At 40.4% G+C, this 16,236-nt stretch overlaps 1 protein-coding gene across 2 annotated transcripts in view; it reads left to right on the forward strand.

Annotated features, from left to right (window-relative positions):
- The window catches only part of MCUB (mitochondrial calcium uniporter dominant negative subunit beta), a 46,470-nt gene that overhangs the window by 29,207 nt on the left and 1,027 nt on the right, over positions 1 to 16,236 (forward strand). The window contains exons 1-7 of one of the 2 annotated variants that reach the window (XM_056490787.1): positions 4,883 to 4,918; positions 9,519 to 9,594; positions 9,857 to 10,027; positions 13,296 to 13,400; positions 13,595 to 13,755; positions 14,431 to 14,634; positions 15,994 to 16,110. In XM_056490787.1, the coding sequence (XP_056346762.1) occupies positions 4,898 to 4,918; positions 9,519 to 9,594; positions 9,857 to 10,027; positions 13,296 to 13,400; positions 13,595 to 13,755; positions 14,431 to 14,634; positions 15,994 to 16,110 (855 nt within the window). In that variant the 5' untranslated portion in view covers positions 4,883 to 4,897. Of the gene's footprint in view, positions 1 to 4,882; positions 4,919 to 9,518; positions 9,595 to 9,856; positions 10,028 to 13,295; positions 13,401 to 13,594; positions 13,756 to 14,430; positions 14,635 to 15,993; positions 16,111 to 16,236 lie in introns of those variants that run through there. The other variant, XM_056490786.1, reaches the window with a different exon arrangement.

Raw genomic sequence — 16,236 nt, forward strand, 5'->3', positions numbered from 1 at the left:
TGAACTATTGGGCTGGAGAGGCCTCTGCACTCTTGGCAGCACGTTTGTGTTTCATGCCAAAGTGGTTGGATTTTCTAGCTACCTCTGCTGTGAGTACTTTGCTGTCAGGTGTGCTCTTGAAGCTATTTCTTCCAGCAGAGCTCTCTTTCAAGAAAACAAGCATATGGTTTTAAGCTTGCTTGCTAGATGAGTTTCATGGTTTTGAAACTATTAATGTAGATCTCTGATAAGGACATTGAATGAAGTTGTCTTCTTCTGTAAAGTGTTGGTCTTGCTAAACCCGGTTTGTTGTAACCTCTCTGCAAAGTGTGCATGAAGGCTGGAAGCTCTTGAAACTGGTACATTTGTAGTTGCCCCTTTGATCTTATTCCTTAGAAATGTTTACTTCCTTTGGTTTTGTCTGAATTTTTGAATTTGCTATGTTTCTGCTGACAGGCTCTATTAAATGGCCGCTCTGCGGTTTCTGACACCACCTGTTGAAGTTTCTATGAAGTTGTGATTTTAAGTTTGCAGTTGGTTTCTCAGTGTGGGTATTCTCATAATGTCTGCTCTAGACATTTTTGAAAAACAGTATTCATTAGAAAAAGCAAAAATATTTGATTCTCTATTTACTTCAGTTCTTGTGCCTTTGTTTTCTTGGTTTACTTTCTAACAAGGATAAAAACTCTGTTGTGTACTCCCTGCAAGTAATTTGAACATTCACAGGAGTGTAGCAGCATATAAAGCTGAAATACAAACTAAGTTCCATTTTGGAATTGCTTTATAGCTATATGTTACAAAGGGTACACAGATCATGATATCTGCATCCTAATACCAGCTGCAAATAGAGAAAGGCATTTGTTTTGATCTAGTCTGTCAGTTGTTTTGTTGTTCTGCTCCTGCTTTTTTTTGTTGGGTTTGTTTTTTTGGGGTTTTTTTTGGTTTTTTTTTTGGGGGGGGGATTTTTTTAAAAATAATCAATCAAAAGAAATGTGTGTTTTCCCTGTTTACAGCTGATTGCAAAAAACATGAAAAAACATGGGCTCTTAAGTGTTTCAGCTAGTCTGCAGATCTTTAAAGAAAAAAAGAAATATTATAGTATTTCTAAAACCATCAGTATATGATGTGCTATTTTAGAATAATGGTATAGACAACACACTTCTGGAATTGTTGTGGCAGAAGACAAAGGAGAAACCTTGTGCAACAACAGATAGTATTATTTAGAGCAAATCTATATGTGTCTAAGCCAGACATGGACTGTTACTGTCCTCTGCTGTCTTAGATTTGATCCCCAACATTTTCCTGCCCCTCCAAATATCAATTAACTGCAGTGCCAAGAAAAGTTTTGCCTTTGGGATGATGGTGTTTGGGCAGGAGAAATTGCTAGTTGTGGGAAATGCTCTTCAAGAGAGTGAAGTGTCTCTACTATTTCATACAGTAGTGCAGTTAGGTTTTCAGGAGTGGAAGAAAAGAAGGGATACAATGGAGTAGGGCAGATGATTGCTTAGATTTTGCAGAGTATTGTGTTTTCTCATGGCTTGTGGTCAGACTCTGGGGGGGCCTCGAGGTAGGGACTAGATGGGGAACATCCCTAGCAGGAGAGAGATAGAAAGCCTTTGCTGGAGAGGTGGCTGGGTGAGGAATGGAAGGGATGCAGTGAAGAGCCAGCTTTCCTTGCCTGGGGCATTTCAGCAGCTGCTCAGCTGGTTCCCTTTCCAAGATCTGTTTGATCGATTCTGTAGTGTGTTACCTGCTAAAAAGCTTGCTAAAACTCTGGGGGAGAGCTGCCACTGGGAATTTCTCCACTGCTGGTAATTCTGACCGACTTTTTCACACACATCTATCAGATACTAATTCTGAGCCTTGGGTCAGTCAGATTTTACAAGCAGTCTCTTTATTATCCTAGCCATAAATGCTGTAAGGATTTTGAAGTCTGCAGTTGAGTAAAGAAAAGCCTAGGAAAGGGGGAAAGAATGCCCCTAAAAGAGAAGTACACCCTGGTAGATACATGAAAACCTAATTCTATTGAGCTATGGGGAAGAGGGACAGAGTTATTTATGTTGTAAATAGAAATGTCCAATGAAAATGCTGACAAGCAGGTCAGTTTTCTGAGTTTCATCATCTTTTTCCTGCGTGCTACAACCTCCTCAATGCTTTCAATCTGAAAAGTCCTGTGGAAGAAGAGGAAGACTTGGCTGTAATTTTGGTAAACATGTCAGTAGATTCATCTGACTTTGCATCCTTCCTTTTGTCACTTGCTGCCTCATTTGAGCTGAAATTTAAACAACCTTTTTCTTGTCTGGCAATTTGAACAAATAATGTTATTCCTAAAGAAGAGTTTGAGCTTTTTTTTTTTTTTTTTTTTTTTTTTAAGAAACATGAAAGCAGCTGTGTACATTAAGATACAGTCTTTGTAGAACCTTTGTAGGAAAATGACAGCAAGCGTATTTTCTTATCTAATAAAATATAAGTGTATTTTTGAAAACAAAGTCACTCTTGTTACTCTTAAAGTAAAGTTTTGCAACATTTCTTATATCAGCGTGCCTTCCCAAAAGGCACAGCACAAGAGCAAAGACCTGTTCTGTGGGACAAATTAAAAATCCTGTCTGTGTTAACAGTTTAGTCTTTCGACCTAAACTGTTTTTGGGAACAGATGGTACAGCTCTTGGATGTAGGCTTGCTTTTGCTTTTGATAAAGCACAAATTCATTTTCATGCTATAATCCCTCCCTCTGAAATTCTTAGCCCTGTCTAATTTGCAAACTACCTTTTAGGTGTTGCATCTTATCTTTCCCTCTGAAAATAAAGTAGATTGGGAAGAACAGCAGCTTTCAGACAAGCAGACTTCATTGAAACTGGATAAAAATGCAGTATTTCCAATAATGTAAAGCTCAGAAGAGATTTAAGGTCTGCTTTTCTTTGTAGGAAGAGAAGAAAAAGGTAAAAATAGTAAGATAAAATAGTAAGATGCAATGGTGTTGCTCCTAAAAATGCACTTGGCCTGCACAGCTGTCTTAGTTTTAGGCCTGTTTTTACACTGGTTTGGAGATTGGCTTGTTTTGAAAAGGGGGGATATCTGTACTTTCAGAGTAGTGCCCAGAAGACATGGCAGGCAGGTGCTGTCAACTGATGTTCATCCTTCTCATCTCTTCAGTGCTTCTGGTGTTGCTTCTTTGCAGTGGGGAGTCACTGCAGTGAGGAGTTACTGGAATTATACTTTTGGTTAGAGGAGGGCAAGGCTTAATTTCAGCCTGCTTTAAATGTCAGTGTTTTCAGCATCTGTTTTTATGGCTTGTAAAACGGGTGTGGATGCAAATCCTGCTGCTTCCCGAGAGCTCTGCATCCACAGGTGCCTGGTGTAGAGTCAGACGACCCAGTGAGATCCATCTCAAGAAGAGGGACTTCTGCCCCTGTTGCACAGTGGATTCTCTCCCTGTGTGCATGCACCCAGTGGAGTGGGGTGTGCATGTGGGCAGGGAGTGGGTGAGAGAGCACAAAGGAGTAGTGAGGGAGCAGAATGCAGCTGGAGGATGCACACCTGCCCAGCAGGAGATTAGGTGGAAGGTCTCCCTGGCAAAACCCCTCTGCCAGTGGTGGGTTTGACCTGCTGGACCTTCATAAAAGAGGTTCTTGGAGGCCAGTTACCTCGATGTACTTCTTACCATAGCTGTCATTTTGGTCATTGGTAATGTTTGGCTGATTAAATCTGGTGGCAGCTGTTCTTGGAATCTGAGCAGAGGCAGGAAATGAAAGATCAGCGGGGATGATAAAGGCACAAAAAATAACAGGCACATGAAACCAAAATTTTGATTGCTTGGGCTCTTTTATTGGTTTTTAACAGGGCTGTAAGGCAAGTGAGTTTTGAGGAAAAGCTGTATGAATCCTGTGATGCTCTTGCTTGTCCAAGGTCACTGGAACGTACATACTCGTGTTGAAACTACTGCTTTGCTGGAAGAGACCTTCTGGTCACTTCTTTTAAAGTTGATTTGTACTGAGGAAGGGGTTAAAATATTGCAAATTTCAAATTAGCTGCATTGAAGGGTTTGAAATATAAATGGATTTAAATACACGTGTTGCAGTGCAGTTCCTACAGTGCCTTGTGGAGCAGCTGTGAGAAGGTATTCACTGCAGGAAAGTTGTCTCTCAGCAAAATAAAATCTGTCCTCTTTTTGCTTTTTTGTTCTAGGAAAGAGAAGCGTATCTTCAACACTCCCAGATGTCAAAAGTATCTTCCCTGTCTGAAAGTAGTGTATTGGTACAGGGGTGTTATGACAGAATGAGTGATGTGTCTGTTGCAGGGATTTTGTTTGTTTAATTCAAGTTGGGTTTTTAGAAATCTGAGGGATGGCTAAATCTGAGTGATGTGCTCTGAAGCTGCTGTGTGCATTGAGGCTGTTGTTGCATGATCATCTAGATCAGTTCTGGGACCAGTGAAGAAACAATGACAATCCTTTAAGTGTAGGAAGAGACAAATGAAAAGTTAGTAAGAGGGAAATCATCTGTATCTCAAATGGGCAATTGTAAGATTATTGTAGGCAGTTGTTAGGGCTCCATATGTCTTGTTTTCCTGATTATGTAGGATTGCTTAGAAAATCAGCACAGTTATTTAACAGCAGATTTCTCCAAAATGGCCTTAGTGACTCATTTTAAAACGGGAAATACCTTATGCATGCTTCTTGTAAACTTGACCGGAACAATGATTCATTTTTGGTTAGCTTGGTTGTGCATGATCTGCAAACTTAGTAGACTGTGGCAGCACTTGCTTTTTTTCCTCCTCTCCCTGGGTTTTAAACCATTCTGAAATGTCTGTAGATTATTCTGAAACTGCAGATTGTTATTCTGTAATTAATTAATCTCAGTCGATTTCTCTCAGAGAATCAGAGAGGAGCCAACATCATTCATCTGCAGAGAACTTCTAAATGTGTTCATCAGAAAAACATGTAAGTCAATATGGAAAATATACACAGCTATTTATAGCACATGCCTTCACTGAACAGTGGTTAACATATACCTGCCCTCATTTTTCTCCTGCCCTTTCAAGCAGGCAGCATCCAGGGAGGTGACTTGTCCTGCACTCTGCTTCTCAAACTGGGTGAGATCAGGATGTGATGAGAGCAATGGATACTCAGGATGTTGGCTTGTCTGCTGACACTCGGAAAAAAGGCCCCAAAATTCATACTTAGGCATTGCAGCTACTAGTTTCCTCCATGAATTGTCTCCTGCTCCTTTCCCACAGTCCTCCTTCAGTAGCTGTGTGGAGGGAGCTGTACCAGGTGTTGGACAAGGACTACAGGAGGTATCTGAGCTCTCCTATCTGTAGCACTGTATTACTATGGAAAACACACTGCAAGATATGTTATAATTAGAATGTGCTTTGCTGCAGTGTAATTAAGGGTAAAATGCTTGTGCATCGTGGACTAGAGCATTTTATTATTGTGCTTTTCCATATCAGGTTTTTAGCATTGCCTCAGAGAGAAGGAAATGAGAAAGTGGGAGACGATTTAGATAACACTTTGCATTATTTTTGGTGAAGACTGCTCATGAGTTTGGCTTGGGGCAGTCTCTAAAGGATCTTACACTGAAGGAATATAGTATTTCTCTTTGTAGTATTACATGTCCCTTCAGGAAGAGGGCAGACAGAATCGAGCTGACTCTGCTTTTGGTTGCTTTCTCTAATAAATGTAAATTACTGGGGACTTGAACGTTGCAGGAGCATTAAATTTTTTTTGCTGTTGAAATAACAAACAAAAACTCATATCTTCCAAGATGCATATAAGCAAAGACAAAAATTTCAAAAATATTATTGCTGGTCGGCTGCATTTTGATTCAGATTTCATATTTTGGTGTGGGAAGTCAAAATTAAGGAAACAGTAATTCAGAAAGTGTTCTGAGAAAGTGTCCTAATAACATCTTTTTGTAGAATTCTGTTTTCAAGATGACTTTTTCGTGTGAAAAATATTTTTATGCTCTCTCTCTTCCCACCCACATTATAACATTCTACAGAACAGAAGTTAACGGTTCCTGATGAGGTTATTATTTGCATATGTAGTGCTGAGGAAGATCAGGGGCTTTCATGTCACCTCATATGCTGGTAATGATACCAACTTCTTAGATATAACTGGTCACAAGTGAATTTGAGTTTAAGTTTGCAGGAACAATGACTCGACATCATAAGAGTTATATTATTTGGAACAGTTAGCTCCAGAAACTGCAGTGTAGGTAGGTTCAGTCATTTGCCACTCTCAAAAGTGAAAAATGCAGTATTTCTATTCCAGTCTCTCCCACTTGTCATATCTGGCTACCTGGTTTTCCAGCTCAGTTGTGCTGCTGCATTAGTCCATAAAGCTTTGCTGTAAACCACCAGATAGTTGAAATTGCCACTCTGACTTTAACAGTGGCAACTTCTCTGCTGTTAGAGACCAGAGGCACCCTTAACAGAGGAAGTTCTTCTTCAAACCGCATATATATTTTCTGTTTTGTACCAACTGGTGCTTTTAACAGAATATGCTGGATTATTTTTATCACAATTAACACTCTGTGTCTTAAATTCTCATGGGAATTCACTCCCAGGAGAGTCCATGCCTTAAACTGAATCCAGAGATGTGGCTCCCAGGTGTTTTGCGTTAGGAAGCAGGTGTAGCCAAGGGAGGAGAGGTGTTTCACAGCTAAATGCTGTTCATGAGCCTTTGACTCCTGAACATAATTGTGGTTGTGTTAGAGGTGTTTTAGCTAGATGTCCTGCCACGTGTGTTCAAACTGGAGAAAGGTGTAGAATAGCTTGAATAGCCTTTGTATGGTTAGAGGAATTAGCCAAGAGGTTCACATGCTGGCATATAAAAGAGTTGTTAGTAGTGTGCTGTGCTCCTTACAGTATCTCAGAGGTTGTGATGCAATTAATTCAGGACACACATTCCTGTTTCAGCTCTTGCTATGTTGTGAGGGCAGTCTCGTTGTTTTGGTCCAGTAGTTTAATTCTTTCTTGTAGCTGCAATGCTTGCTGACTAACATTTCTTTTCCAGTGGTAAGATAGGGGTCATTCCAGGCATCTCAAAAGGAGCACAATGATTTGGCTGTAGGGTATAAGCTAATGTTTTAATAACTTCACTGAAAGTGGAGATCTAAATCTAGAAACAGAGGGAGAAAGTTAACCCAACCCTTCATGCTTCCCCATTCATCAATCTAGAGCTAATATGGAAAGAGTTAATTATTTGGAAATTAGTTCAACTCCATGGCTCTGTGGCTTTTTCTTTTTTCTTTGCAGATGATTTTAATGGGTAGTGTGCATTTAGAGACAATCTAAAAAAAAAAAAAAATAAAAACCAGCTCCAATACATAGATATTCTTTCAGTGGATCATGAAGAGTAATGTCAAAATCTAAAGAATAATAGAATGAACTACTGTGAAGATCTTATTTCAATAAATGTGATTTAATTAGTTTTTTTAATTAATATATTAATATATTTAATTTGCACTAATTGTTAAATACATTGTTTCTTCTATAAGTAAAGTAGATAATTCTTTTGTTTTGTTGGAAACTTTCAAATACAGGCAGGGTGCAGTTCATTGCCTGGGGCATGTTGGATGATCAGTATCTAGATACTGATTGCAAAGTTACACATTAAGTGTCTGTAAAAGAAATCATTCCTTATTATCCTTTGTATATCCCCCTGAAGAAACAACAGTTGCTGTTATGTTCAAAGCTATTGAGTTTTCCTGTGCACTGGTCCAAAGCAAATCCTGTGTTGAGGACACAGGATCTCCCTGCTCCAGGCTGTGTGTTCCTAAACATGTGTTCCTAAATGTTTTGTGGGTTTAGGTAAATGTAAATGGGGTGAGAACTGGTGAGCTGGGCTGTGTCCTGACCTGCTCCAGGGAAAGTCTCTTGCTCTGGTGAAGGAAACAGGCGTGGTACTGGATGCATCCTAGCTCTGGGAGGTTGTCAGCATTCCTGCACTCTTACTGTCTGTCTTTTTTCAAACAGTACTGTTGGGTTTAAGGTGTTCTGCTGTTTGGTCTAGGTTTCCGACTGTCTTTGATACCTGAAGATTATAACACACAAATTTCTCAGTGTTGAAAACTCCCAGAATTACTTACTTTCTTGAAATCCTGAAAAGTGCTTGCTCCAGGTAAAAAGTTTGGGCAGCGTCAGCCTCTTGGAAACACACAGATTCACTTCTAGATGATCTTTTTATTCAACCTAATAGCATATTCCTCTCCAGACAGCCAAGGTTGTATTTCTTTAAAAACAAATAAATCATGTGAATGTGGTGAGCAGTGTTTGGCATATTGAATAGCCAGGGCCTTGTGCATTTACAGTTTTGTTTTCCTGCCTTGTCAAAGAATATTATCTTGCAGACTCTAAAATGTTTTGGCCTTCAAAAAATGAACTATAAAGCTCACCAGGAGAAAAAATCGATCCTTATCCTCTCTCTCCACATTGTTTTCCACCTTCCCCAGCTATCATATTTCAAATCTCAGGCCTTGGGCCAGCCCATAGGCAGTTTTTTTAAACTAGCTAAGTCAGGGATGTGATTTCCCTCCTTTTACACTTAGTTTATAGCAATAACATCTGCTGTGTGGAATTGCTGCAATAGAATTGTTCCTCTCCTGGTGCAAGGGGATTAGCTGTAGAAGCAAAGGACATTGCACCTTCCACAGCCTGGGTGGAAGCTTTAAGTGATGGGTCTAATCAGAGCAGTTTGTCTTCTATGTTTTGCTATGACTGTGTTGAAGTGTATTGATGGTTCTCCCCAGAGGCTGTGGAAGGGGTAAGCTTTGGTGTGTAACCCTGCAGGTTCCAAAACCCTCTGTCATTGTGTCATTGCTGTGCCAGGGCTGAGAGGATACTCACTGCATCTGGTACCAGAGCATACTGGTTCTGGTAGATGCAGCAGCATCTCTCAGCATGCAGTTGAAACAGCCATTCATATATGAAACATAAAAGATCTTCAAGCTGTATTGTTGTAACTGTCCTTTAGCAGCACAAATCTTAACAGCAGCTTTTGGTATGCAATGTATAATTATGAAGCAACAGGTAATGACCTCATTCCCTTATTATTTCATTTGTGACTGTTGTTCACAATTCAGCAGTGAGTCTTCACTGAAGCCATGCCCTTTGTTGGAAGTTACACTGTGAAATTCTGCCTGTAAGCACCACAAAGTAGAGATTTTACAAGCAGCTGTTTTGTAGGGAAAGGAGAGGTTTTATTGCAAGAGTTGCATGAAGCACTTCAGAAACACTGCAGGTTTTTTTCCATTTCTTTCCTTCCCCTTTCCTTTTTCCCTTGAGTTAATTAAACCACAACAAAAGGTTTTTCTATAGGCAATACTGTCATACCTTTAGCACAAATTATGATTTATATAAGGATGGTTTCACCTTTTACATAGAATTGCCAAGTAAGGGGTTTTTCTTCAGGCAGACACCTCTGATGTCAGATCACATGGAAGCAGATCACAGTGACAGACTGGATGCTGCCTTTAACCAGGTACACCCTGCATCCAAACTATTCTAAGGCAAGTTCCCTTGTGTCCATGCTGCAGGTGGGACTCTGGAGGCACACGGGAGCATGGAGGGGCCAGGAAGGAGCACCTTACAGCACACTGGTGCCATCTGATGGTAAGCTTTCACAGCCAATTTTCCCCCTTCCCATCAGTGTAAACAAGCTATTTATGTATTTGATGAGAGTCTGTGAGATAACATTAGTTACAAGGTTTTATATATATCTCTCAGAAACAGAAGTACTATATTAATTTTTAAAAATCTAGAAATGTTTTGTGTAACTTTTCCTTATTTATCCTGTGTTTTAAAAACAGCTTTACATTGAACTACAACCTACAATGCAACTTTTTCACTTAGTTTTCTTTTTTTTACTCCCCAGAAGTAACTGTTAATTACAGACATGGTCTTCCTATGATAACACTTATGCTGCCCACAAGAAATGAACGCTGCCAGTTCACTGTCAAGCCAGTAGTGACCACTGTAGGGGCATTTCTGCAAGATGTGCAAAGAGAAGATAAAGGAATTGAGAGAGCTGAAGTCTTTGCAACAGGTATCTTGTATTTATGTTATTCCCCAAAATAAATGCATTCCTGTATTTCTCTTCTCGAGCATAAGTTCAGTCCTCTGTCAGGTTTAGCACTGTTGCTGTTGGAGCAGCTCTTGAATGCTTCTGGGGTTTATTGTTTCAGAGTTAATAGCTGAGTCCTCTTGAAAAGGCTGATTAAAAATGCAGAATTGGATCTATTACTGAAACTCTCCTTTTAACCCAGTAGTATCCTCTGTTAACTTTTTCAATGAGTTTCTCTTTGTAACACTGTCCTTAAATAAGTATCTCGTTATTTCCTTCATTTCTCTTTCCTTCTCCTCCATGATCATTTTTCAAAGAACCTGTTGGGCTACTGAATGTGATGCCTGCCAGTTGTTCAGTGTTACCAAGAGCTAAAAGAATCAATTTGCCTTATTATAAACTAGTATATGAAAATCTCAAGAGCTAAGCAACCAGATAATGTATGCAGTAGTAAAGGACAGTTTTTTAAGGCATTGGGGAGATTTCATTTATCAGCTGGAGTACAATATTTCAGGGTTCTGGGTTAAAAGGAAGCTGGTTGCTAGGGTCAAAGTGTAACTGGTATTTTAGCATTAGTGTGGACTTTCCTTCTTGTAATATCCTGTTTATCCAATTACCCCAGGTCTTCAGATAATTTTCTCAAGCTTTGCTCACTGTTCTCTTCGATTTTGTTTCTTTGGTTTTCCCATTGATAAAAACTAACATTGAGTTAGTCTTATTCTCCATTTTATTTCCAAGAAAACTTGGTCATGTATTTTGGCAGTGCTCTTGCAACCCCTGCCCTGGTACTAGAGAAGGATTCAATCTTAAAGCTAGGATTGGGATGTAGGCTTTTTTGTCTGAATCTGATAGAATAGATGCTTGAATTTGGCTAATTCAAAGCATCTATCTCTCCCCTTCCCCACTCACACCCCTAAAAATAAAGAAAAATAAGGATACCTATATATCTATGGAAAGATTTATTTAACAGCAGGTAGTATATATGCAGAAGAAAGGATGGTGTCAATGAAAGCTGGTCCAGTTTCATAGCTGGGTGGATTCATATCATTCTTTTCTTTCTGGTTGCTACTACACAGGGCTGCAGGGGCTTTTAAAGAAACTGAAAATATGTTGATGTTGCCAGAAGGTCAGAAAGCCACAGACCTAAGAAGCTGCTTTACTTTCCTTTGTGGGCACATTTAGTAAAATAGGAAAATACCTCACAGAACAATTTATTGATATCCTCTGGAGGAATGGAGATGTGATCTGTGTGGATCCAGTGTGTGCATGAGCTTTGGGAGCTTCATGTACACAGGAGCTCTGGTGTTAGGTTTCTTTGGTCTTGTTTTGCTTCCTTTTGACAGTGTCTGCTAGGGAGCAAAAGTAGAAAGTTCTCTTGAAGATAATTTCCTAAAAGACTCTTCATCTTCAGAAGGCAGTATAAGAAATAGTGATTGGAGCATCTGGCCCTTCCCTTAACACAGGAGTTTCTCCCTACAAAGGATTTCTTAGTGGGGTGAGGCAAAGCTTGTGCTGGTAGCAGTTAGCCTTTGGGTGCAGACATCCAGGACAAGAGTGTTTGGGGTTCACTTCCAGACTGCTTTTCTCTCTGCTGTGTCAGCAAAAGCTAGCTATTCCTACTTTGCTGCAAACATGGGCCACTTGTAAAGCATGAGGTAACTCCTCTAAGAAACCTACAAGTCTGGCATTTTTGGCTTGGACAGGCAGCAGATTCCAAAGTGGAGACAAATTTGAGTTGTTTTCATATCTGATCTGTTTAAACATACCCCCATCCCCTCTGATTTGGGAGCACTTAGATTAAAACAGTGACTCAAAATAGTTCTCTGCTCTGTATTTGTCAAGTGTGGGGGCAGTTGTAATGTCATAGAACAGCTGAGATGTTTAATTTATTAGGAAACTGATACTGTAAAGAGAAACTATTGGTCAGGTACTGAGAGTTGAACTTAAACATTAATTATTAAAGAAAAATTATGAAGCCTTGATTTAGTGTAGGCACACTTCTGTGTCATTTAGCCATTAAGTGAAACCTAAACTTAACTGAAGTCATCAGTGCTGTGTATGATTACTTGTTTTCATTATCTGGGGATTTGATTTTTCTCCTGCAAAGCTTTTGTAGACAAAAAATGACCCTTTGTCCACATTGGAACACTTATGTTTAGGTACAAGATTGGAAGTAGCCTTTGCTTAAAGCCTGTGGGAAATTTTCTAAAATAAAATACCTCCCTTTCCTCCAAACTTTTTGTCATTTCAGTTAATAAAAGGTTGCACAGGTTAATGAATCAGTGATGTATTCAGAACATCCAGAACAAAGAGCTTGTCTGGCAATTCTTTTGAAAAGCATTTTTCCCTTAAATGTTATAGAAAGAGTTTATAAATGTCACCTTAATAATGTGCATGCAAATGGACCTTGATGTTTTATTACACTGGAAAAGAGAAAAGGAAAGGGTGGATGGGCACATTAAAATTCTGTATTGAAAGTGATCTATTTCTGGGTTTGTTTTGCTAGCCACACAGAGTGGGCAGATGAGCCAGCTGGGGCATTTGCATTCAGTAGTCTAAGCCTCATCAGAGGGGGCCTGAGGACAGGGTTCTGTGAATAAATTATTGCAGATGTGGGATTGTCTGTGGAGCCTTTCTGTAGTGGATGGGTGAGGGCAGGTGCAAGAGCTGGGGCAGTAGCACTGTGGCATACCTTCTTACAAAAATCTTGGTATTTTGTGTCCTGTTTGGTTCATCTTGGGAGTAAAGCTGCCTAGCCCTTGGCAAGGGCAGGGGAAGGTGCCTTTTTGTGTATAAAAAATGAGAATCATCTCAAACAGCTACTGTGGGGCAGCTGCTCCATGGCTTTTCAAACCCCCATGCCACAGTGATGTGTCCAGCAGCACTGGTGTGTGGCTCTGGGGGCTCTTGGGCCATCTGAACCCCAGTGTGCTCCTGGCAGCCACTGTTACTTGTTCCTGCTAATGAATCCAGAGCTCCTTTTTGGTAGGAGCTGTAAAATTGCATGTAAAATTTGTGGGGTACCGTTCATGTAAATTTCTGATTCAAAAAAATAAAGTAGAGAAGGGTTATCTAGTGCATCAAAGTTCAGCTCCATTCCCTGCCCAGGACAGCCCCAAGAATCACACCATGTGTTCCTCCTGGCTGTTTTCTACAGGGCACTCCTCCCAGCACTTTTCTGCAGGGGTATCTGGTGATGTTTAAAACTCCTCATGATAAGTGATCTAGAACTGAAATCTTTCTTCTGCAGATGGTAGCAGGGTCTCTGATGCAACCTTGATGGAGGTCTTATTGATGAATGACTTTAAGCTTGTTATCAATAACACAGCATACAGTGTGTCACCTCCTGTAAAAGGTAAGAGGAATCCTTAATAGCTGATCATCTCACTTCATTTAGTGAAAGGCATGGGAAGTCTCATGGGATCAGGGAGAAGGGTGTTTCTCTTTGTCTTTTTACCATTGAATCGTCCTGCTTTTGGGGTTGGAGGTGGGGAGAGAAGGAAGAAGGGTGTGTTGAAATGGTTTATGTGACAAATACTTTCTTTTCAGATAAGCTGAGTAGTGAGCATGCTACTGAAATGGAAGATATCAAATGCTTGGTTCACAGACTGTTTGTGGCTCTGCATTTAGAAGATCACCAGATCAGGAAAGAGAGAGAACTGCTCCAGAAACTGGACCATCTGAAAGGAGAGCTACTGCCTCTTGAACAGGTTGGGAAGTGGGGGTACTTTTTTTTTAAACTCAAAAGCATTTCCTTTCATCAGAAGTAAGTCTTGTGACAGAAGAAAATCAGCATGAATGGATAGGGTGTGTCTGGTCTGTTTGTTATGTAAATTAGGTCAACTCAAGTAAAATGCAAATTATTTTCAATTCAGTTCTTTTTCATCCTGTTGTGGACATTAATGGGGCAGAAACCACAACACCTGGAGAAGGCTGTTGTGAACATGGCTAGTATTGAAAGGCCACTTGTTGAAATGTCATTGAAAGTCACCTGTTGCTTTATGAGTTCTGAATACCCATGACAGCAAAAAACCACAGCTGTGGGGTTGACATCATCCATGGCTTAGGATAGTGGACAGCAGGACTCCTGCTTTATGAGGGCCAGCCTCAGTGTTACCCAGAACTGCCTTGACTGGTAAATGGAAATCCAACAAAGATCCCTAGTACTGCAAAGGGGAGATAAAAAGCAGGAATTCTTGGTGCACAATGGAAAGAAGACCTGGTTGCCCTTGGGCTTCAGTGCTTTTATTTTCTCAGCAGGGTAGGTCAGTAAGTGGTGTTGGTAAGAGATCCTGAGAAAGGATCTAGCCCAGGGGGATAAAACATAGTTGTGAAGCTGTTCATCAGAGGAGCACTCATGTTTATTTGAACATTCTTTCCTTTAGATGAAAGCCAGAATCACGGACAGCGCCGATGCAAAGACCTCCAGGCTTCTGTGGGTTGGCCTGGCTCTGATGTCCACTCAGGGGGGAGCGCTGGCGTGGCTCACGTGGTGGGTCTACTCGTGGGACATCATGGAGCCAGTCACGTACTTCATCACCTACGGGAGTGCCATGGCTTTCTACGCGTACTTCCTTCTTACCAAGCAGGTGGGGCCTTGTCTTCTGAAGGAATGCCTGGAATACTGGAAAGGGGAAAAACTGAGTGTGAATCACAGTGTTTGAGCTCTGATGAGTTCACTAAGTGGCCTCGACTTGTTTGATCCTTAATGAGGCTGGATACAGACGTTACATCGTGCAGAATCAAGCAGGTACTGCTGCACATGAACTGCAGGGCAGCTACTGAGCATAACTACTGTTGGTAAGATTTCATAACCTAGGAAATGGAAAGTGAGGAAAGAAGTCTCTCCTTTAAAATGTTTGTGGATCACTTTGCATAGTAAATGGCACCTTGCTCTCTGCAGTAACTACAACTGGTAGTGCTGTGCCAGTTTGTGAATGCTGCCTAACTTGAAAACAAAAATAGTTTTAATTTGCTGGAGTTTACGTATATACAGTGCAGGGTACCAAACTTTTTGGATCTTTTTGTTTGGAACTCTGGCATTGGATTACTGAAATATACTGAAATGAATTTAGTGTCTGAAAAAATGTTATTGCTCCACTCTTCATAATCTGACTGCTTTTCCATGACTTAGAATGGATCAAGGTAAATCTAGGACAGCTGAAATGGAGCAGGAAGCAGGCATTGTGTAGAAGCAAAAAGTTTCCTCAGATCTTAACTTAGCTTCACAATACAGATTTGTTCTGAAATCCTGTTAATACTTTGAGAAATGTTCTTTTTCCTGTTTTAGCTCTGTACTTTGCTCTCAAAGTGGACATCTTGATGTTGATCTTTCTATGATTGAGCTTCCTTTGAGAGCAAAACTCTTTTTGTGGAAGTACGTGGAAGACTACCAGTACTTTCTTCCATTATACCAGTGGATCTACAGACCTTGTGAGAAATTAGGTTCCTTCAGTGAAAAGGGGAGACATATCTGTTTTTATGAAGAGCTGGCTCAGAATGTGAGTTTTACTCCTTCTGACTGGTTTTTAAGAAGGGCTAAGCCATTCTTACTTTTTGTGAGTAGATAAAGAGATTACTACTTGGCTGTTTTGAACAGCTGCTGGTGCCATTGCTTAAGACTTTCAAGTAAGTACTCAAGAAGTAGTTCTTGAATTTTCACTGACTCCTTGGAAGTAGACTCCATTGACTGAGGTGGCTCCAGTCATGAAGATCACACTGTGTCTTTATTATAACTGAAAATTCCTTCAGACATGATAGAAATGACTCCTGCTATGTGTTTAAAAAGCCCTTTTGGCCCCCATAAGAGCATAACTTCATGTAGCCTCTTTACAAAACATCTGTGGGTGCTGGACCAAGGTAAGTCTTCCTGAAACAGGCTGAGTTTCTAATGTGCTGACCTCATTTTCCTTGCTAACCACAAATCTGTGTCCTCCTTCCTTCCCCAGGACTACATTTATCCTCATGCTAAGGACAGGCAGTTCCTCCACTACTTCTACCGCAAATCCAAAAAGCAGCGTTTTAATGTGGAGCGATACAACAAGCTCAAAGACGACCTAGCAGAGGTATTTAAGGGCAGTCCTTCAGTAATGATGCAGCTTATGGCTTAAGACTTTTTCAGTAAACTCTCAGTTAAAAGAAGATTGACCTCAAGGCTTGCCATCAAAACACTGTATTGCTTATCAGACAGT

The sequence above is a fragment of the Oenanthe melanoleuca genome, chromosome 4 (assembly GCF_029582105.1).
Source record: "Oenanthe melanoleuca isolate GR-GAL-2019-014 chromosome 4, OMel1.0, whole genome shotgun sequence".
Classification (NCBI taxonomy): domain Eukaryota; kingdom Metazoa; phylum Chordata; class Aves; order Passeriformes; family Muscicapidae; genus Oenanthe; species Oenanthe melanoleuca.